This window comes from Patella vulgata, chromosome 6 (assembly GCF_932274485.2).
Source record: "Patella vulgata chromosome 6, xgPatVulg1.2, whole genome shotgun sequence".
Taxonomy (NCBI): domain Eukaryota; kingdom Metazoa; phylum Mollusca; class Gastropoda; family Patellidae; genus Patella; species Patella vulgata.
In genome coordinates this window covers 35872775-35897333 of record NC_065884.2, presented here as the reverse complement: position 1 = coordinate 35897333, position 24559 = coordinate 35872775, and the positions used below count along the sequence as shown (strand labels likewise).

The following is a 24559-nucleotide window of genomic DNA, read 5'->3' as shown; positions in this document are numbered from 1 at the left end:
TCAAGTTGACTATTTTATTGTCTGAAGCAAAACCAAATGAAATAATTGATCAAAATCCTGTGATCAATTTAATGTACTTTAAGTAGAAAAAGAAAAAAAAATGGTACAATTCAAATTTTTATGTTAAAATTAATAACATATTTGTTTTAGTATAAATGCAGAATAAAGTTTTATACACGACTAATAGCACTATTTAACACAAAAAGAAATGGTCAATTTACTACAAATTTTAACAATTAAATTGTTAATCACATTTCCCAGTAATTACTATCACATTATAGTTCACAGTAAAAAAAAAAAAAAAATTGTCTCCCAGAATGAATAGAAAGGTTTTTGAAAGTAATGTTATATTTTGTTGTTGTCCGTTGAAATTTGCACCACACATCCACAAGTGACCACAATAATCCATGGAAACTCATAATTTTACAACTATTTTCTTGGTCACAATAAGAAAACAAAATTCAAATTATTTGATAATGTATCCAAAACGTTGTAAATTCCTAGAAAAAAATACTTATTATAGAAATAGTAGTTCTTCTATTGCACAAAAACAGTTGAAAACCAAGAATTTCCATTAAGTCCTGTCAAGGTTGTCCACATTTTTTTGGTTTCTTTTTTTTATATGTGACCCGTGTTGGCATATTGAGTCGCAATGAGGAAATTTTGAAAATTAAGTTATTGCTTTTTTCGCATTCTCTAATTCAATACCTTCAAAATGATGTGTGGTTGGTTTCATTCAGGCAAAGATTGACTTTGCTGTGTCTGTTTGAAGCTGCCCAAGTCAGGAATGTAAGTTTTGAGAAAAAGCAAGTTAAAGATGTTGGTATGTTCCAAAACAATATCACATAGCAACCAGGCAATTTATTTGCTATTCAACAAATGAGAATACTCCAACAAATGAGAATACTCCATACTTTAGTAATCAATGTTTTGTATATTATAACTTTTATGAGAATAACTTCTGTTAATCTCATCAATTAATTAGAACCTTTAGTTGTCGTGAGATTAAAATCCTTTGAGTAATCAAGTTAAATTTCTTGAAAATCAAGGTTTTGTGTGTACATGTTATTTTCAGGAAGTGTAAGAGTATCAGAATGTGAATCACTGATAGAATTATTGAAATTTCAATTTCCTGTGTAAGAGATGCTTACGTTCATTTTAGGGATTTTTGGAATAGTGAAACCAACGGCGGGGAATTTTCTAACTTGAGATTCGTCGCTTTATGACTTTTTCGTTGTTCTAATGTTTCCGAACCTTGCTAATAATAAAATTTGAAACATTAATGTCCAATTAGCCATGCTTGTACATTTTATATGTCGTATAAAGCCACAGTAATCAAAATTCAACTATCAACATAAATTTATGATTTTCTTTTTTAAGATGAAACGAAATGTCAAATAATCATCGCTTGGATTAATTATTCAGGGTAAATAATGACTTGAGAAAGGTTTCACATATAATATTACTGACAATTATCAATCAACGACTCATTAATCCATGATAATTTATTAGTATTTTTCAATGACAAGTTTCGGGTTTAACCTAGTTGATTAATTTATGATATGCCACATGGGATGTCTGGGCCAATCAGCAAATGAGTCAACCTGCTCTGACTTTAAACAGGTTAATTGTTTACATTTTTAAACTCATTTGTACTCGATGTAAATGATATCATCGGTAGTAGTTCGGTCATATTTTTTAATTAGAGATGTAACGCTTCACAATGATGCCAAGAATTACGCAAGGGGATTACCTGATCGTCCTTCGGCAAGCAAAGAAAAAAGATAAGTTGCCAGGCAACAAAACATACGCCCACAGCAGCTAAATCGTCCGAGCAGTCGACAAGGGTTGTCACATATTTATTCTTTTGTAGGTAATTAGGGGAATTTAATAGACAATTTTATGCAGATGACATTATGATTTTCGTTGTTTGAGGGTTCACAAGGTTCTAAAAACTAAAACAAGGGCCGTAATTCTGGAAGTAATCTACAGAAATTGTTGAAATTCGACAGGCTTTTTCTTTTTACTAATTCAAATAATGCATATAAATTTCATACAGATTTGATGATAACTTTTGTCGTTCGAACGTTCACAAAGTTCAACAAAGTAAATCAAGGGTCATAACTCTAGACGTAATTGACAGAAATTGCTGACATTCAATAGGCTTCTTTATTTCACTAATTTAAATGATGCATATGAATTTCATACAGATTAGGTGATAACTTTTGTCGTTCAAACGTTCACAAGATTCAACAAAGTGAAACAAGGGCCATAAACTCTGTTTATTAATCTAAAGTCAATCGGATGATAACTTTGGTTTCTAGAGCATCCACAAGATTATTCAAAGTGATCAAGGGCCATAACTCTGGCAGTAATTATCTGAAATCATTGGGCTTCTTCATCTCACGGCCTTAAACACTGTGTATAAATCCAAAGTCAATCGAATATTAACTTTAGCCTCTAGAGCATCCACAAGATATTTCAAAGTGATCAAGGGCTATAACTCTGACAGTAATTATTGGAAATCGTTGAAAATCAAAAGGCTTCTTCATCTCACTAATGTTAATAACATATATCAATTTCGAAACAATCAGATGATAAATGTAGTCTGTAGAGTGTTCACAAGAAATTGTGGAGACGGACGGACGTAGGGACAGACAGACGTACGGGACGACGGCAATATACGATCACATTTCCAATGTGGGCGTATAAAAAAATTAAAATTCATGAATACGGTCTCTCACAGAACGTCCAAATAAAGGTGTTTCAAAATGTTTTATTGCCATTTTGATCATTTAGGTTGATAGATAGTATATTTATACTCATTTTTGTGAAAATCTCAATTTCGACCAAAATCAATGTTTTCACTTGTTTTGTTTATAGCTCATTTAGCTGTAACGGGTCACATATATTTTTTTTGAAAGAAAAGTGACTGGTCCCAGATAATTAAAATATCACACGCTATAATATATATATTAATTAAATAGTTGATAAACTGCCTTGCTCGTCAATATAAAAAAGTTATATTTTTTTTGTTTTTGAATGTGGAAAATTTGAGACCAGTGAATTTTCTATGTCCACATTGTAATTCAGTTGCCATAATATGTTTGTAATTCAGTTGCCACAATATGTTGTTTAGCTATCAATGTTAGTTCTGAGGACGCCCAAATCCACCACGTCCCCCTCCATGTGTATTTCCTGCTCTAGGTTGACCACCTCTTGATCCTGAAAACAGACAAAATTAGATTATCTTAAGCATTTGATGATTGCATATTGAAAAACCACCTGGACCATTCTTTTCATCAAAATTCACAGTTTTGATAGACAAAGATAGTGTCAAGCCGATTTTAGAGAACAATATTGGTGTCAGCCATTATTACATATGTGATAGAACTGGTTAAACACATTCCAAATATAATTTTAACACAGAGATCATTGCTACGGTAGATGCGTAACGTACATTTGAAAAAACACGAAGTGGCGCAAAAAATGACCAACACAAGTTATCCTTCTATATAACTGACTGAAGTTATGAGCTATAAATATACAGATACACAGCTGTATGTCATAAAAAGAATTGACTGTCACCAGATAAGAGAAAACGAACGAATTAGAAAAAGTTCAAGCATTACCATGTTTTTATTAAGTGCAGAATGAACCAGCATTTTGCAAGTGATGGATAGAGAACAAGCTAAACAAAAAGATTTTTCGTAGAATCAAGGGCCATAATTCAGGAAGTTATGATCGATTACGCGCAAATATCCACAGGAACAAAGAACTTTGGGTTATAAAGGTATATTTCAAGTTTCATCAAAATCAGATCACAATTGTGACTTCTAGAGAGTCCCCAACCTTGATATACTATATATTTACACTATTTGCATACGACGGGTGACCATTTGTCCGACTGTTTTTGTCCCATTTTCACGAAATTCGAACTCTGTTGTTATTAGGGTGTAACAGTGATATATTCAAAAGTTTTTTTGCAATCAGATAAAAATGGTGACCACAAGCTAAAAACGCAATTTTTCCTGCAATCAATGGCCATAATTCAAGAATTTGCTATCCGATATGCACGAATAACAAAAGGAACCAAGGTCTACAACCTTGATATACCATATATTTACACTATTTGCATACGACGGGCGACCATTTGTCCGACGGTTTTTGTCCCATTTTCACGAAATTCGAACTCCGTTGTTATTAGGGTATAACAGTGATATATTCAAAAGTTTTTTTCAATCAGATAAAAATGGTGACGTCTGAGGAACCACAAGCTAAAAACACAATTTTTCCTGCAATCAATGGCCATAATTCAGGAATTTGCTATCCGATATGCACGAATATCAAATGGAACCAAGGTCTTTGGGTTATAAACATGTATTTCAATTTGGTCTGATTTTCACAACCTAAAATGCGATTCTTTGTACATAAATCAAGGGCCATAATTCATATATAGGGTGTAACAGTGATATATTCCCAACGTTTTTTTTTAAATCGGATAAAAAATTTGACCTCTAGAGGCACCACAAGCTAAAAGATAGGTTGCCAGGCAATGAAACATACACCTACAGCCGCTAAATCTCCCGGGCAGTCAACAAGAGTTGTCGCATATTTTTACTTTTTTCGGTAATGAAACATTCATAATAAACTAAAATCTGATTAAGAGCAACAACTCAATAAGTAATTATCAGAAAACCATTAAAATTTGTCTGGTTTTTATAAAGTTCTGCCCCAAAAGTTCTTAATACAAAACTTTTAATATCAAGGATTTAGCTGTTCAAGTCATAAAAATTCATTGAAAATCAATATACTTGTTCGTCTCAAGATCTTAAAGGAGCTAAATCGCTAATATATGGGACCTAGAAATTGACACAAATGGGTCGCAACGCATATAATAATGTAATATGAATGTATATAAACTGAGTTACATTCAATCGTTTCTGTTTTTACTATACATGTAATTTCTAGTCAGTTATATTCGGCGAAATGCGCCAAAGTCTCAATTAAATGACAATCTTTAGCGTCTGGTTATTCCAGTCTACACCGATGGTATTTATTGAGTATGCTCTCAAGATAAGAATATAGCGTCACCATTTGAAATGACTTGTGGAATATGTCTAGCCTCTTTGAGTCCCATGTTCCAAATAGTGCTGAAATGCATTATGGTACACGATTCGTGTACAAATGGTAAAATGTTTATTTTGTCTTGAATATTGGATATCAGAAGCCCATCTTTTCCCTATAAGATCACAAGACCAATGTTGATTTGAATTGACAAATAATTCGTGTTTTCAGTGTTGAAAATTTTTGATGATATTAAGTTAGAGACTTAGCTACTTTAAACTTTGTGTTTCAATCTGAAGTCAATCGGATGATAACTTTAGCCTTTAGAGTGTCACAAAGTGATCAAGGACTTCTAGAGCGTCCACAAGATTTCTTGAAGTGATCAAGGGCCATAACTCTTGCAGTAATTATCGGAAATCATTGAAAATCAATAGGCTTCTTCGTCTAATGACCTTAAACACTGTGTATAAATTTAAAGTCAATGGGATATTAACTTTGGCCTCTAGAGCGTCCACAAGATTTTTCAAAGTGAACAAGGGCCATAACTCTGGCAGTAATTATCGGAAATCGCTGAAACCTTAAACACTGTGTATAATTAAAAGTCAATCGGATATTATCTTTGGCCTCTAGAGCGTCCACAAGATTTTTCAAAGTGATCAAGGGCAATAACTCTGGCAGTAATTATCGGAAATCGCTGAAAATCAATAGGCTTCTTCGTCTCATAACCTTAAACACTGTGTATAAATTTAAAGTCAATCCGATATTAAATTGTGGACGCAGGACCGACGGACGGACAGACGGGCCATAACTCTGGCAGTAATTATAGGAAATCGCTGAAAATCAATAAGCTTCTTCGTCTCATGACCTTAAACACTGAGTATAAATTTAAAGTCAATCGAATATTAACTTTGGCCTCTAGAGCGTCCACAAGATTTTTCAAAGTGATCAAGGGCCATAACTCTGGCGGTAATTATCAGTAATTAACAATCGATATGGGCGAATATCAAAAGGAGCCAAGATCATTAGGTTATAAACATGTATTTCAAGTTTCATCAAATCATATCAAAAATGTGGCCTCTAGAGGGTCCACAACCTTGATACACCATATATTCAAACTATTTGCGTACGAGGGGTGGCCCAATTGTGCGGCAGTTTTGGTTCGATGTTTCACGAAATTCAAACTCGATCATCAATAGATTGTAACAGTGATATATTCCAACGATTATTTCAAATCGGATAAAAAATTTTACCTCTAAGAGGCACCACAATTTAAAAAAGCGATTTTTCGTACATAAATCAAGGGCCATAATTCAGTCAGTTACGATCGATATGCGCAAATATTGAAAGGAACCAAGATCTTTGGGTTATAAACATGTATTTCAAGTTTAATCAAAATCAGATCTAAATTGTGTCCTCTGGAGGGTCCACAACCTTGATATACCATATATTTACACTATTTGCGTACAAGGGGTGGCCATTTTGTGTGGCAGTTTTGGTCTGATTTTCACGAAATTCGAATTCAACCATCAATAGGGTGTAACGGTGATATATTCAAACTTTTTTTTTAAATTGGATAAAAATATTGACCTCTAGAGGAACCACAAGCTAAAAACGCGATTTTGCGTACAATCAGGGGCCATAATTCAGGAATTTACTATCCGATATGCACAATTCCATCAAGTTATGGTCCGATTTATGCCAATATCGAAAAGAACTGAGATCTTTGGACCTATATTTTAAGTTTCCTCAAAATCAAATAAAAATTGTGAACTGTAGAGTCACCAGAGTTATTAATCCATTTTGAAACGAACCGGCCAGAATTGGGTCAAATGAGGTCCGGGTTGGAACTGGGTTTTAAACTTTTAAGCTTCCATTCCCTTTAATATATCCAGACATCAACAAAAACCAGCAGCTGCCAGGCAGGATACGCCCACATTTTCGAGAGATGGATAGAGAACAAGCTAAAAAGAAAGTGATTTTTTGTACAATCAGGGGCCATAATTCAGGAAGTTACAGTCCGATATGCGCGAATATCGACAGGAACCGAGATCTTTGTGTTATAAACTTACATTTCAAGTTTCAACAAAATCAGATAAAAATTGTGACCTTTATAGTGTCCACAACCTTGATATACCATATTTTTATGCTATTTGAGAACGAAGGGCGGCCATTTTGTCTGTCAGTTTTGGGCCGATTTTCACGAAATTCGAACTCAGTCGTCCTTAGGGTGCAACGGTGATATAATAATACGATTTTTTAAATCGGATAAAAATTATGACCTCAATAGGGTCCACAAGCTAAAAATGTGATTTTTCGTACAATCAGGGGCCATAATTCAGGAAGTTACGGTCCGATATGCGCGAATATCGAAAGGAACCGAGATCTTTGGGTTATAAACTTACATTTCAAGTTTCAAAAAAATCGGATAAAAATTGTGACCTCTATAAGGTCCACAATCTTGATATACCATATTTTTACGCTATTTGAGAACGAACGGCGGCCATTTTTTCTGTCTATTTTGGGCCGATTTTTACGCTATTTGAGAACGAAGGGCGGCCATTTTGTCTGTCAGTTTTGGGCCAATTTTCACAAAATTCGAACTCAGCCGTCCTTAGGGTGTAACGGTGATATAATAATACGTTTTTTTTAAATCGGATAAAAATTATGACCTCTATAGGCTCCACAAGCTAAAAACGTGATTTTTCGTACAATCAGAGGCCAAAATTCAGAAAGTTACGGTCCGATATGAGCAAATATCGAAAGGGACCGAGATCTTTTGGTTATAAACTTACATTTCAAGTTTCAACAAAATGGGATAAAAATTGTGACCTCTATAGGGTCCACAACCTTGATTTACCATATTTTTACGCTATTTGAGAACGAATGGCGGCCATTTTGTCTGTCAATTTTGGGCCGATTTTCACGATATTCAAACTCAGCCTTCCTTAGGGTGTAACGGTGATATAATAATACGTTTTTTTAAATCGGATAAAAATTATGACCTCTATAGGGTCCACAAGCTAAAAACACGATTTTTCGTACAATCAGGGGCCATAATTCAGGAAGTTACAGTCCGATATGCGCGAATATCGAAAGGATCCGAGATCTTTGGGTTATAAACTTACATTTCAATTTTCAACAAAATCGGATAAAAATTGTGACCTCTATAGGGTCCACAACCTTGATATACCATATTTTTTAAGCTATTTGAGAACGAACGGCGGCCATTTTGTCTGTCAATTTTGGGCCGATTTTCACGAAATTCGAACTCATCCTTCCTTAGGGTGTAACGGTGATATAATAATATGTTTTTTTAAATTGGATAAAAATTATGACCTCTATAGGGTCCATAAGCTAAAAACGCGATTTTTCGCACAATCAGGGGCCATAATTCTGGAAGTTACGGTCCGATATGCGCGAATATCGAAAGGAACCGAGATCTTTGGGTTATAAACTTACATTTCAATTTTCAACAAAATCGGATAAAAATTGTGACCTCTATAGGGTCTACAACCTTGATATACCATATTTTTAAGCTATCTGAGAACGAACGGCGGCCATTTTGTCTGTCAATTTTGGCCAATTTTCACGAAATTCGAACTCAGCTGTCCTTAGGGTGTAACGGTGATATAATAATACTATTTTTTAAATCGGATAAAAATTATGACCTCTATAGGGTCCATAATTCAGGAAGTTACGTTCCGATATGCGCGAATATCGAAAGGAACCGAGATCTTAGTGTTATAAGCATACATTTCAAGTTTAAACCAAATCGGATAAAAATTGTGACCTCTACAGTTCACGTAATTTTTCGTACAATCAGGGGCCATAATCCATGAAGTTACAGTCTGATACATGCCAGTATCGAAAGGATCCGAGATCGGAGGGTGATAAACCTATATTTCAAGTTTCATTGAAATCGGATAAAAATTGTGACCTGTAGACTGTTCACAAACAATTCCGGACGGACGGACAGGGGCGACGACAATATACGTCCACATAAATGAAAACTTATAATAAATTAAAATCTGATTAAGAGTAACAACTCATGAAGTAATTATCAGAAAACCATTAGAATTTGTTTGGTTTTTATAAAGTTCTGCCCTATGCTAACGATTAGTATACAAAATGAAATGAAAAGGAGTTTCACGTCCTACTGTTCTGCTCCTATACTGGGCTAATGAAGACGGGAATACGCCTATATCGAATTCCAACTGCCAAGGGATCTTTTATGTGCATTCTAATGTATACACGGGACCTCGGTTTTTTGTGTCATCCGAAGGACTAGACAGCTGTCCTTGTCAGGCTAGAGCATCCACAAGATTTTTCAAAGTGATCAAGGGCCACAACTCTGGCAGTAATTATCGGAAATCTCTGAAAATCAATAGGCTTCTTCGTCTCATGACCTTATACACTATGTATAAATTTAAAGTCAATCGGATATTAACTTTGACCTCTAGAGTGTCCACAAGATTTTTTTGAAGTGATCAAGGGCCATAACTCTGGCAGTAATTATCGAAAATCGTTGAAAATCAATAGGCTTCTTTGTCTCATGACCTTAAACACTGTGTATAAATTTAAAGTTAATCGAATATTAACTTTGACCTCTAGAGTGTCCACAAGATTTTTTTGAAGTGATCAAGGGCCATAACTCTGGCAGTAATTATCGAAAATCATTGAAAATGAATAGGCTTCTTTGTCTCATGACCTTAAACACTGTGTATAAATTTAAAGTTAATCGAATATTAACTTTGACCTCTAGAGAGTCCAGAAGATATTTTGAAGTGATCAAGGGCCATAACTCCGACAGTAATTATCGAAAATCGCTGAAAATCAATATGCTTCTTCATCTCATGACCCTAAACACTGTGTATAAATTAAAAGTCAATCGGATATTAACTTTAGCTTATAGAGCGTCCACAAGCAATTGTGGACGCCGGACAGACGGACGGACGGGGGCGACAACAATATACGACCACATTTCAATGTGGCCGTATAAAAAGTGCTATTGTCTTTGGGATGGTGTTTACCTTGTGGCAAATGCTGTAGTATTTGCATAATAGCAGCTGTGGGTAACATTTTAACAGCAATAGTACAGAGTAAAAATAATCAGAGTGGCAACTACTTCATTTGCATAAAAAGTAGGTCGCACACTGCATCTTGGGGTTTGTCTGTAATGTCACTAAACACGGAGGCTAATGAAGACGTTTCGCAATTGAACAGAAGAAAATATAAACATCCGAGTGGTGGATATTGTACGCAGAGTAGGTCCTACGCCGGGTGTTTTAATTTTAGGGACTATTGAGGGATTAAAATTCTTCAACTTTCCTGAAGACAAAGAGCTCAATCTACATTGCGTTGTCTGCTACGAGTATGATACGAGTCATGGTCGAGTGCTAGGCCTAGTGCCATAAATATATAATAAATACTGAGCTATAATAACATAATAGATTATAATAGCAGCAATATATATCGTCAAAAATGTACATATTTGGTGAAAGATGTTTGCATATTTGATTGGTTAATTGGCATTATATTGCATATTATGATATATTCCAAATCCAATATAGAGTACTGAGTAATGCAGGCCTAGAAGTAGATAGATACATCTTTATCTTATGATAATATGACCTCTCGCTCTAACTTGTCTAAGCTAAATCAAATCAAATCAATGTGCAATTAATGTAATGTAGTCAGAGACTAGAGAGAAATTTGGTTTAACGTCCACTCGACACAAACTAGGTAATTTTGGGACTAACATGGTTCAGTTTTATGTCAATAATTCACTTGAGTGGATGGCTCTTTTTTAGCAGTGAGAGGAAACTGGAGGACCCGGAGAAAACCCCCATAGGTTGGATAGGCGACCCTACTCCTCGTCTCATACATGCGGGGAATCAAAACCACGCCACTTGACTCCGTGACATGTCATAGGTCTAATAAACGTATTAATACCAGGTAATTTAAATTGTAGGCCCTTTTCTTTAGTAATTTCGTATACGCGGGACAAGAAGTAGTAGCGCTTCGATGTAAACCAACTCATTCCTTGCATACCTTATCGCATGCTATCTAATATTTTCGTAATTTTAGAATTACATGTTGTGATTTTTAAAGGATCAAATTTTAAATAGTAAGCTTTACCCATGAAGTCTGTAGTTGCACATGTTCTTTAAATTACATTCTATATTTTTTGTAAAAACAAATAAAATCTACAAACACAATAATAGCCCTACGTACCGCTAGGCTACCGAATACAATAAATTTAGATTCATATGTTATCTTTAAAAGAAATTGAAAAAGAATCATGTGTGAGGGAACTAACTATATTTTCTGAAGAATTTGTTGTATTCTGGCAAAAGGATAATGGACAAGCCTAATTTTTTTCTAAGATTGTGTATCGAAAAATGTGATTCTATGTAGGCCTATAATTATTTGTGGTAAACAATTTAAGTGTTAAGTTTATGGTATCTGTAATATACCTTTCCAAATTTCATAAAATAAACATTATTGTCAATAATGAATTTTGTGTTACAGTCCTTGTCCATGTTTCGTTACTCTTTATATATATCACTGTGGTGTGTATACGTTGGTAATTTCTGGTCTGTAGCTAGTGCGAGTTGCATTTTAAATTACCTTTGTTGGAAATTTACGATGTGTTTCGTAAGTTGAAATTGTGAATTTGCAATAATTGTTGTCTTCGCCTTGTTGTAATTTTCATCATGGCGTGTGATACATCGACTTCCGCTAAAAGAACTGGCGCTTTGTTTACAGTCAAAAGGCCGTTTCGTAGCTTACAGTTAATGCCGCCTAGCCCTATTAGGATTGTGTTGTATGGCTCGTCATATGTTAAACGTTTAGATACATTTTTAAAGAATTACGGCCATTCGAATTTAGATCTAGATTTGAATTTATGTGAGGTGCATTGCTGGGGACATGGCGGATTACGAGTTCGACATGATCGGCATAGACGGCTTGTGCGTGCGGCACGTAGCAGCCTTTTTCAACAAACTGACATTATAGTTTTACACTTAGGTTCAAATGATGTTGCATCTGGCAAGTTTTTGCCGCATGAAGTGGCTATCGCGGTTGTGCACTTTGCGTCTTTACTTATGGCTAAATATAGCCCTAAATGTGTTATTGTTAGCCAGCTTTTGCTGAGATTTGTTGAGCCGTTCTGGGGATTTAATGATATGATTAAGTCAACGAATATGCATTTGATGCAACTCTGCCAGGAGTCTAATTGTGTTATTAGTTTCTGGCGACATAGAGCTGGGCTTTGGCAGCCCCTTCAACATATTTACTCGGACGATGGCATTCATTTATCAAATACAGTTGGTAATATGTTATTTATGCGCAGCATCAGGGATGCATTATTGCGACATATCCGCTGGTATTTTGCGGTTAGTAATTTTTTACAATCATAATTGTGTTCCAATTCTTTGGTTATATTGTGCACCTATAAATATATAACGGTACTGATTCATTTGAGAGATAAACTGTTCGCGTTTGATCTCATGTGTTGTAAAAATTTTGATGTGTCGTCAGTGTAGTACAAATATTTATATGTTGATTTTACTATCGTTATTAGTATGTGTGCATGCTCTTGGTACTATGGTTTTTAGTATGTGTGCATGTTGAATTTTTCACAGCATTGGTTCGACCTTGATTCAATGGTCTTTGTGCATCTTGTGGGACTAATCCTTGTGTGTATACTGTTTTGTATACGAATAAAGTAGACTTACTGTTTGTTGTAATGTCCAGGTGGGGACTTGTTTGTAAGAAGGCTACATGAGTTTGAAGTACACAGGCTTTGTCTGAATGTAGTTCATGTTTTTGGATTATGCAGACTGATTGTTGGTTCACTGGGTGTTCTGATGCTGGACTTCTACCAATTCCATACTTGTTCCATCATTGTGCTTCATTGTGGCCACCCTTAACTCTTTATTTTTTGCAGCCTCAAGTTCCATCTGTCGCTTCAGAGAGCGAAGATGAGACAGCCCATGTACCCATGACAACAACCGCAGAAGAACGTTTAACAGATTTACTGATAACAAAACTTATCAAAAGAGGTTTAGTCATGGTATCTCCATCATCTTCATCAGTACCTACAAGTACCTCTGTCAGCACTCCTGCCACCATCACAGCTTCGTCCATTAATATATCGACGTCAGATCCATCAGGAGCGGATACTTCAAACCAGAGTGGGCCATCAGGACCAAATATCTTCTTGGTCAATGCAGCAGATATGTTTCAAGTTTCGGATCCTGTACCTGTCCATCAGCACCAAGGTACTATGACTAGTCTGACATGCATGTCAATTTCCCGACACATATCCGATAGGCTTCGCCAGGATATTTGGACGGATAAGTTTGTGGATTTGTCATTACTCCTGCCGGGTAATATTATACAAACGCAGTTAGCATTGAATATTTCTGACACAGATGATGAACTAACTATCAAGATTTATTCATTACCGAAGTCCAAATTGTTATCGTTTGAGCTTTTGCAGAAAGCCTTTTCGATTTTTATGGATGTTATGATACAAAAAGATCCACTAGTAGCATCCAAGTTATTATCGTATTCCTCACTCATATCTGAGTTGGCACAGACATACGGCGGCAGGTCCTTTTTGTATTATGATACAGAATTTCGCATGTTGCGTCGATCAACCCCTTTCCCGGGGGATTCGATGCATGCCGACCTATGGTTAAGGGCTACGACTCTGTTTAGTGCTACGTCTACTAGATCTGTGTCACACCAAGCCTCACACACCCAAGTTTCAGGTGGGCGGGGAAGTACCTGTTGGCAATACAACAAAATGCAGGGATGTAAACGTCAAAGATGTGATTTTTCACATGTATGTAGCCGTTGTGGTTACAAACACCCTGTGTTTCGTTGTTTTGCTAAGGTAAAACAGAATGCTCCCAGGGATGGGAATATCTTTGATGACTCAGCAATGAATCCACACGCCTACCCGGCACCGAGTTATCCATCTGTCCCATATTCAAATATGCTAGCCAGAAATGTGCAACCAATCCCTACCACTGGGTTACAGCCACAAGTAGCTTCTGGCCTTAAATCAGTCCCCTCTCGTTTACAATCGCAGCAATCGCAACCCAAAACGGGATTGCCAGTGTCAAAATCCCGTTATTCATTTCGCAAAATTAATCCAACCTCAAGAAAGGGTGCCAACCCCAATCGATTCCAGTAGACTTAAGAATGCGTTTGCGAGAGAACCATGCAGGGACCGGCACATGGTGGGTGACCGATTTCCACCATTGTTTTTATGTATGATGGGTAACCCCTCCAAACCCCACTGCCACAGTTTTAGATCAATCGAACCATTTTTAGAGAGTAGAAAAATATTTGAAACTTTAAGACCGAAAAAAGACAAAAAATCATCATTTTTTGGCCACTTTTCAATTATGGCTTACAACTAAACTACGGCGAGTAGATTAATGAAACTTTATAGGGTAGCAGATATGGTTAGTAAGTATACATTCTGAAAGTTTGATGGACTTTCATTCAGCGGTCTTTGGTATAGAGACCTAGTGCTGTAAGGTACCAAAATAGCTGAATTTAGGTATGTCATTTTATTCTATCTATATCTCACCCACTGCGGGTTTAAGTATTTTTTTTTAATGCTGAATGAAAAGGCAATGATCTCTAGTATTAGGATCAAGAAAAAAATTGGGTGGCACTCGACCCGTTTAGTAGTAAATAAATTCCATTTTGTCCATAAATAACGATTTTCAACAAAAATGACGAAACATAAACCGCTTTATTTACACATTGAAAAGTGTAACATGGAACGGGAAACCAAATTAACGTGGGTTCCAGTTCAATTAAGAGCAAGCCATAATAGAAATAGAAATAAACAAGTAAATATAAACACATTATAGACTTTCATCAAATAATTCACGTTTAAAAAATGTTCCATTATCAAAACTACAAATACTTATTACCAATAAGTATTTCAAATTAAAAAATATCGCTATACTTTACTATCTATCTAATCATCTATCTGACTGTCTGCCTGTCTAATAAGTATATAATCACGAAAACTGAGCTCACAATTACACCGTTAAAATTTTGAAAAGCTTAATTTACTGTAAATGCCAAAAGGGCTGTTCTTGGTAAATACAATTAATCTCTCTAGACTATTTTTCAACTTTTTATTAATTCGGCAATATAATCTCATGATCTAGTAGAAGGATGATGTATTTGCCCCCCCCCCCCACCCCACATGGTCCCTATCGTCATTTTGGCGTAATACTTTGTTTAATATGGCCATTTATTTGTTTAATTTTAAGCCCAACCCACATTTTTAAGACTGAAATATGATTTTATTTTGAATTATTAGTGTTCATGCATGTAGTATTGTTTGTTTAAATATTTTTATTATTGTTAATTCATATTTCATTTCAATTCGTCATTAATAAATGACAATGTACACCATCCGTTCTTTTGTTTGTTTTTTGCAAGGGTATGGGGTTAGTTTGGATGGAAACACAAAATATTATTTTGCTCAATTTTCAGTTGCAATTAGCTTTTAATAAAACAGTAAGCCCAATACTTTTATGCTTTTCAAATTCACATTTCCCCTTTTATTGGTAGGCCTTAATCCGACCAATAAAATATTTACTGAAGCACTATCACTAATTTTAAACCATTCAGTAATTCAAAATAATTTTAATATACTAATAGTAATAGTATGCTGTATGGTTAACTTCAGTTTGTATGGCAGATAATTCCATAATAGTACACAGTATAAATTAAATTCTCTATTTCTAAATAATCAGCTGACAAAAAGATAGGTTGCCAGGCAACAAAACACACGCCCACAGCAGCTAAATCGTCCGAGCGGTCGACAAGGGTTGTCGCATATTTATTCTTTTGTAGGTTATAAGGGGAATTAAATAGACAATTTCATACAGATGACATTATAATTTTCGTCGTTTGAGGGTTCACAACGCTCTAAAACCTAAAACAAGGGCCATAACTCTGGAAGTAATCTACAGAAATTGTTGAAATTCGACAGGCTTTTTCGTTTTACTAATTCAAATAATGCATATAAATTTCATACAGATCGGATGATAACTTTAGTCGTTCGAATGTTCACAAGGTTCAACAAAGTAAAACAAAGGCCATAACTCTAGAAGTAATTGACAGAAATTGCTGAAATTCAATAGGCTTCTTTATTTCACTAATTTAAATGATGCATATGAATTTCATACAGATTGGGTGATAACTTTTGTCATTCAAGCGTTCACAAGTTTCAACAAAGTGAAACAAGGGCTATAACTCTAGATGTAATTAACAGAAATTTGCTGAAACTCAATAGGCTTGTTCGTTTCACTAATCTAAATGATGCATATCAATTTCAAATAGATTGGATGATAACAGTTGTCATTAGAGCGTTCACAAGATTTAACAAAGTGAAACAAGGGCCATAACTCTAGATGTAATTAACGGAAATTGCTGAAATTCAATAGGCGTCTTTATTTTACTAATTTAAATGATGCCTATAAATTTCATACAGATCGGTTAATAACTTTTGTCATTAGAGCGTTCAGAAGGTGCAACAAAGTGAAACAAGGGCCATAACCCTGGCAGTAATTATCGGAAATCGCTGAAAAAAAATAGGCTTCTTTATTTCACAAATATCAACAACATATATCAATTTCAAAACAATCAGATAATAAATGTAGTCTGTAGAGTGTTCACAATAAATTGTGGACGACGGATGTACCAACGGGGGCGACGGCAATATACGACCACATTTTCAATGTGGGCATATAAAAAATCACAAAAAGTCTGATCACAGATCAGGCCTAATGTCATGGATATCTAGAGCAAACTTCAGATTTATAATAATTTAATACATTCTTGTGCAGTAGTGTAACATGGACACCCAGAGCAATATTTAAAATATTCATTCTCAAGTTGTTTTTGGTTTATACGCGTTTGTAAAAAGAGAAACCAATCAACCCAAATAATGTTTATTGATAAATGCTATAGGCCTATTTAAAATAGAATTTTAATATCTTGAATTATTTTATTTTTTAAAAATGAAAGCCTACATTAATTAATAGAACAAAAATCATAAAAGCACACAGTGAGTCAACGTTGGAGCCAAAGGTATTTTATCTTGGAAAACAACCAACGGCTCAAATCTGTTTATTGGAAAACGTTATATGCCTATTTGAAATTATTTTATATTTTAATAAAAGCTTACTTTATGCTGCCAGGCAGGATATGCCCACATTTTCGAGAGATGAATAGAGCACAAGCTAAAAAGAAAGTGATCTTTCCTATAATCAAAGGCCATAATTCAGGAAATTACAATTCGATATGCGCAAATATCAAAAGGAACCGAGATCTTTGGGTTATAAACTTATATTTCAAGTTTCAACAAAATTGGATAAAAATTGTGACCTGTATAGGGTCCACAATCTTGATATGCCATATCTTTACGCTATTTGAAAACGAGGGACGCCATTTTGTCTGTCAGTTTTGGGCCGATTTTCACGAAATACAAACTCTTCCGTCCTCAGGGTGTAACGGTGATATAATAATACGGTTTTTGAAATCGGATAAAAATTATGACCTCTATAGGGTCCACAAGCTAAAAACTCGATTTTTCGTACAATCAGGGGGCATAATTCAGGAAGTTACCGTACGATATGCGCGAATATCGAAAGAAACCACGATCTTTGTGTTATAAACTAACATTTCAAGTTTCAACAAAATCGGATAAAAATTGTGACCTCTATAGGGTCCACAACCTTCATATACCATATTTTTACGCTATTTGAGAACGAGGGGCGGGCATTTTGTCTGTCAGTTTTGGGCCAATTTTCACGAAATTCGAACTCAGCCATCCTTAGAGTGTAACGGTGATATAATAATATGTTTTTTTAAATTGGATAAAAATTATCACCTTCAATAGGGTCCACAAGCTAAAAATGCAATTTTTTGTACAATCAGGGGCCATAATTCAGGAAGTTACAGTCTGATATGCGCGAATATCGAAAGGGGCTGAGATCTTTGGGTTATAAACTTACATTTCAAGTTTCAACAAAATGGGATAAAAATTGTGACCTCTATAGGGTTCACAAATTTGATATACCATATTTTTATGCCATTTCAATTTGAGAACGAAGGGCGGCCATTTTGTCTGTCAGTTTTGGGTCGTTTTTCACGAAATTCGAACTCAGTCGTCCTTAGGGTGTAACGGTGATATAATAATACATTTTTTCAAATCGGATAAAAATTATGACCTCTATAGGGTCCACAAGCTAAATTCGCCATTTTTCGTACAATCACGGGCCATAATTCAGGAAGTTACGTTCCGATATGCGCGAATATCGAAAGAAACCGAGATATTAGGGTTATAAACTTGCATTTTAAGTTTCATCAAAATAGGATTAAAATTGTGACCTCTATAGGGTCCACAACCTTGATATACCATAATTCAGGAAGTTACAGTCTGATATGCGCGAATATTGAAAGGGGCTGAGATCTTTGGGTTATAAACTTACATTTCAAGTTTCAACAAAATGGGATAAAAATTGTGACCTCTATAGGGTTCACAAATTTGATATACCATATTTTTATGCCATTTCAATTTGAGAACGAAGGGCGGCCATTTTGTCTGTCAGTTTTGGGTCGTTTTTCACGAAATTCGAACTCAGTCGTCCTTAGGGTGTAACGGTGATATAATAATACATTTTTTCAAATCGGATAAAAATTATGACCTCTATAGGGTCCACAAGCTAAATTCGCGATTTTTCGTACAATCACGGGCCATAATTCAGGAAGTTACGTTCCGATATGCGCGAATATCGAAAGAAACCGAGATATTAGGGTTATAAACTTGCATTTTAAGTTTCATCAAAATAGGATTAAAATTGTGACCTCTATAGGGTCCACAACCTTGATATACCATATTTTTACGCTAATTGAGAACGAAGGGCGGCCATTTTGTCTGTCAGTTTTGGGCCGATTTTCACGAAATTCGAACTCAGCCGTTCTTAGGGTGTAACGGTGATATAATAAAATGGTTTTTTTTAAATCGGATAAAAATTATGACCTCTATAGGGTTTCACAAGTTAAAAACGCGATTTTGCGTACAATCAGGGGACATAATTCAGGAAATTACGATGAGATATGCACGAATATCGAAATGAACCGAGATCTTTGGGTTATAAACTTATATTTCAAGTTTCAACAAAATCAGATAACCAACGGCTGCCAGGCAGGATACGCCCACATTTTTCGAGAGATGGATAGAGAACAAGCTAAAAAGAAAGTGACTTTTCCAACAATCAAGGGCCATAATTCAGGAAATTACAATTCGATATGTGCAAATATCGAAAGGAACCGAGATCTTTGGGTTATAAACTTACATTTCAAGTTTAAACAAAATCGGATAAAAATTGTGACCTCTATAGGGTCCACAACCTTGATATACCATATTTTTACGCTATTTGAGCACAAAGGGCAGCCATTTTGTCCGTCAGTTTTGGGCCGATTTTCACAAAATTCAAACTCAGCTGTCCTTAGGGTTTAGCGGTGATATAATAATACTTTTTAAATCAGATAAAAATTATGACACTCCAGTCCACAAGCTAAAAATGTGATTTTTCATACAATCTGGGGCCATAATTCAGGAAGTTACGGTCCGATATGCGCGAATATCGAAAGGAACCAAGATCTTTGGGTTATAATCTTACATTTCAAGTTTCAACAAAATCAGATAAAAATTGTGACCTCTATAGGGGCCATAATCCATGAAGTTTCGATCCGATACATGCCAATATCGAAAGCAACCAGAGATCTTTTGGAGACAAACCTATATTTAAAGTTTCGTCAAAATCGGATAAGAATTGTGACGGGTAGAGTGTCCACAAACAAATTGCGTTCGCCCGGACGGACAGTGGCGACGACAATATACGTCCACATGAAAATGTGGGTGTATAAAATTTGTGACCTCTGTAGGGTCCACAAGCTAAAAACGTGATTTTTCGTACAATCAGGGGCCATTATTCATGAAGTTTCGGTCCGAAACATGTCAATATAGAAACCAACCGAGATCTTTTGGAGATAAACCTATATTTCAAGTTTTGTCAAAATCGGATAAGAATTGTGACCTGTAGAGTGTCCACAAACAGGGGTGACGACAATATACGTCCACATGAAAATGTGGGCGTATAAAAACAATAACTGGATCATACATTGATGGATTCACTGACCAGTTGTTAGGTAAATTAATATCTTCATTGAGTATAATCTCCTGATAGAACACCGACTACACCGAGAAACAGTCACTAATAATATATTTTCCCGATAGAATCTCCAATGCTGAATTCCAATGACACGTGACATATCGGTTGGAATTAGGTCAATAACCCAGTTTTAGATAGTGTTTACCGTTATGATTTTTTTATTATATAAACATTCTGACAAAGGCATAATTTTAAAAATATTGTTGTTTATATTGAAGGCTGTATCATAATTGTACGGAATTTTATTTTAAAGCAATTTCAATTATGGTTGTCACGTGACAATTGTGCCGCTCGTCTATTATCAACGAATGTATAAAAACATGTGTCAAAGATATTAGGTGAGGTTGATATTTCGCATGCAAAGACAAGCTGGTTACACAGAGTTTGAAAATGGGCGCATGTCCCTATTTGCATTAGTGTTATTTGATACGTGAATTATCATTTGTTATATATGCGGGAATTACTTTTTTCTTGGATAGTCCTATTTACCCAGGTAAGAATCAATAAATATAGCATTGACGAAACTAATAGGTTTTCATTAATTGCATGATTTTATATTCATAAACTTGCTTTCGAAACAGATTTGTTAATCTGAAGGAGGTTGGTCCAGATATAGGTAAATAACGATACTGTGTGCGATCAATTTGAAGATACTTGCATTTATAGCTCAGTGGTATGCACGATAATGTGTAAACAAATTAACTCTCAAAAAAGACAAATATATAAATAACTGCAGCCCGACTAGTTTGGTATGTAACTACAGCACATATAAATCCATGTATAAAGACCAACAATTAACAAAGACCGATCTGCGTAAAACACACCTACGTGTTAGATAAGGCCTGTTTGTCTTTAATAAAACACATGCAGTTATAACACGTTTTCGAGAAAACTCACCAAACAAAGAATACAGAAAACACACCATCAGAGATTTTCACCCCTAGCGATAATTAAATCACCTTTCAGTCAATGTCTCACCCCTGTTAATTAACACACCGTATCTACAGATTTTAGCCTCATGGTATTAGATTTGTTGCGATAATTAGAATTTTACCGATATTTGCACAAATTTACTAAATTAGTTAGAAATCTATACCGGTACCATATTTGCACAAAAATCACCTTTGATACTTCTCAGTGTATTGACCCCGTCACTTCTTTAAGATTGCCATGGGAACAATTATTAGCACTACAGTCCTGAACTATTACTAGTAAATTTTTTATGAGCATGCTTGCATACCTCCTCCTCTTGCACCTCCACCTCTACCTTGATAACATCCTGACTTATTATAGTTATTACTGTATCCTTGATAACCATCTGATCTATAATCATTTCGTGACTGATAGCCTTGATAATTACCACCTAAAATAAATAAGATAGGTTGCCAGGCAACAAAACATACGCCCACAGCAGCCAAATCGTCCAGGCAGTCAACAAGAGTTGTCGCATATTTTTACTTTTGTCGGTAATGAAACATTTATGAGCAGTTACATGAGGCGTTTTTGTGAACCGATTAGATTAGACCGATTAGCTATTATACGCATTTGTGAACCAAGTTGATTATGCTAATCGTTACATTTGTGAGACGATTTAACTCAACTGATTAGGCAAATCGACCTAATCGTCCCAGGAGGTGTTTAGGCGATTCGATTTGACTTTTTCAAAATGGCGGGATGTTCGAAGTCGTAAGTAATTTTTAATGCTTATTGTTGTTTTTCTCCATAAAAAATGTTTTTTTAAAACGCATTTGACGTGTTTAATGTTAACTTTATAGTCCACAAGAATGTTAGATCACCTCTAAGCAATTTTATTCATTTACAGTTTTTTCAATATATTCCTCGATCCTAGGTTTTCTCAGGACACTTTTTACATGTTTTGGTCACTTCAGTTTTCAAAAAAATACTTGAACTTGTTGGACATAGGAGATTGTTTCTAACGGCAACCATTTTTCCTTTTTTGCGTAGATAACCTTCATTTGTCTTTAACAAGTCATCAATAATTAGCAGAGACAATTTTTTTTTCTGATCGGTGTCCGTACCAAATCGTAATTATCAAATTTCACATTTGTGGACCATAGCTAATCAAATCAAAATCATACTAGCAAATCAAAACCTAATCTAATCGACTCACAAAAACGCCAATGGATTACCAATGGGAAGCCCCTTATCCCCAGTCCTCAGCGAGGTCTACATCTCTAGTTCAACCTAAAGCATGGTTCCGTAAGGTCGACGACATTTTCGTCATCCTCAATCAGAATGAAGACCCAAACCTCCTTCTCCATCCCCTCAACAACCAAAACAACAGAATTAAATTCACATTAGAAAATGAACAGAACCAATGCCTGTAGTAATATTGTCGTTGCGACATTGTTTTTAAACTTATAGACAAGGAATAGAGATGTAAGATGGTTTAAACATCTTTACAAATTATTCTCTATTGTCAGTATATTAGCTATGGTATGCGAATAACAGGAAAGGGGGTCTAAGTTCAAGGATAGATTGTGTCAAAAAACATGTGACTGGAAATTTACCTATTGCATCATTGGTTTAGTTTGACCAATCTTTGTAATTATTTACATCAGATTTGACCAATTAGATAATTGAAGGTCCAAACCCCAAAGCTACAAAACTATCATACTGGTGGGTGATTGTCAGACAACAGCTTGATTCCAGAAGGGGAAAGAAGTAAAAGTTTCTATCAGCAGACTCGCCCAACAAGTCTGGATGAATGAGTTTTAAGAGAATGACTTTATTCTATTATGCATTGTATCCATATGTGTAAGCAGCTATGATATATAAAAAAATGTAAAAACAAACTGTTGCATTGTTATTCCTGGTAAGACAAACGTCTAAAGAAAACAGTCAGAAGTAAATACACAACGTGAAGCATAAGCTAAGACAGCTAGAAACAAATTCTAGACGATCACAAGGTTATTAAGATATGTAGTAAGAAAAGATGCATGGATTGTACGTAGGATGTGGCGACCTGAGTTGGTTCCCCCGCTCTCCACATCTGACCCATTGTCTTACATGCCTCCCTTTCATAGACATCTTAGCAGGGCTCACACTGGCTTTCAATTTTTTTCTGCCAAAATTGATGATTTTTATATAAAAAAAATGTTCATATTTTTCCTCGCCAACTGGAATATTTTATCTGCCAAAAATGTGTGATAAAAAAGACAACATCTAACAATCTTATATCTCAGCTACACTTATTATTAAAAATTATAAAATACAATATACAACAACTATAAAAAAATCTGTCATTACATAATAGATAAGAAAAGTTTGGATTTAATAAGATCAGATTTTATTTTTGGTGACTTTAGTCTATTTGAGTACCGTACTGCACAATATATTTTCAGTATTTACACGTCAAATCTCATCCAGGGATTGCCAATTTATGTGTTGCGTGTACAATGGGACAAATTGTTATTTTCAGGTACCGTAGAGGTATCAGAATCTGAATCCCTGATAGAATGATATAAATTTCAATTTATTTGTAAGAGATGCTTACAATTATACCCGCCGTTAACTTTTAGAGCATTTTGGCGACGGTAATAGGATACAAATGGCAAACTGTTTTCTGGCTCAAGAATCGTCACTATTCAATTCGTTCTTACGTTTTCGACTAGTGGTAATAATATAATTTGAAATAATGATATCCAATATGCATGCTTGTATATTTTACATGCCGTGTATGAAACCATTGTAAACGGAATCCTAATAGTGGAACGAGTTTATTCCCAGTTCTTGGGAATTAAAGACGGAATGAATGTTTGTTATATATTCTGAACCAGTATGGTGTGTAGTATTCCAGAAAAATTCCCCCCCGACAATCGGTCTTGGGGAAATTTTTTTGTGGCCAGTTGAAAATTGGGCCCCGGTGATAACATGAAAAAAGGGGTAATTTGAGTAGGGATCAACTTTTTACGTTTCCTGACGAATTATCGTGGTAAAATCTCACACACAATTTACATAACGATCAGAGAATGATATTTGGGGATGACATAATCCATAATCATATGACGTTATCAAATGAAAATTCAATACGATAGTCAATATGAGCCCTAACTCCGAATCAGCATAAATGCAGCGAAATATAGGTCCTGCATGTCTCATGATATTGATCTGATGATCATTTTAATAAGTACCGTATGCTCCCATTTGTGCACTTATAATTAAACGTTTCTTTACGCCCATGG

General features: G+C 35.2%; 1 protein-coding gene across 3 annotated transcripts in view; it reads right to left on the bottom strand.

Moving 5' to 3' along the window:
• Positions 1–24559, bottom strand: part of LOC126825393 (caprin-1) — a 294531-nt gene continuing 269972 nt past the window's right edge. For 2 of the 3 annotated variants that reach the window (XM_050555032.2, XM_056101546.1), the window contains 2 exons: positions 21595–21717; positions 1–3225 (listed from right to left, as the gene is read on the bottom strand). In XM_050555032.2, the coding sequence (XP_050410989.1) occupies positions 3149–3225; positions 21595–21717 (200 nt within the window). In that variant the 3' untranslated portion in view covers positions 1–3148. The remainder of the gene's footprint in view (positions 3226–21594; positions 21718–24559) is intronic. The other variant, XM_050555033.2, reaches the window with a different exon arrangement.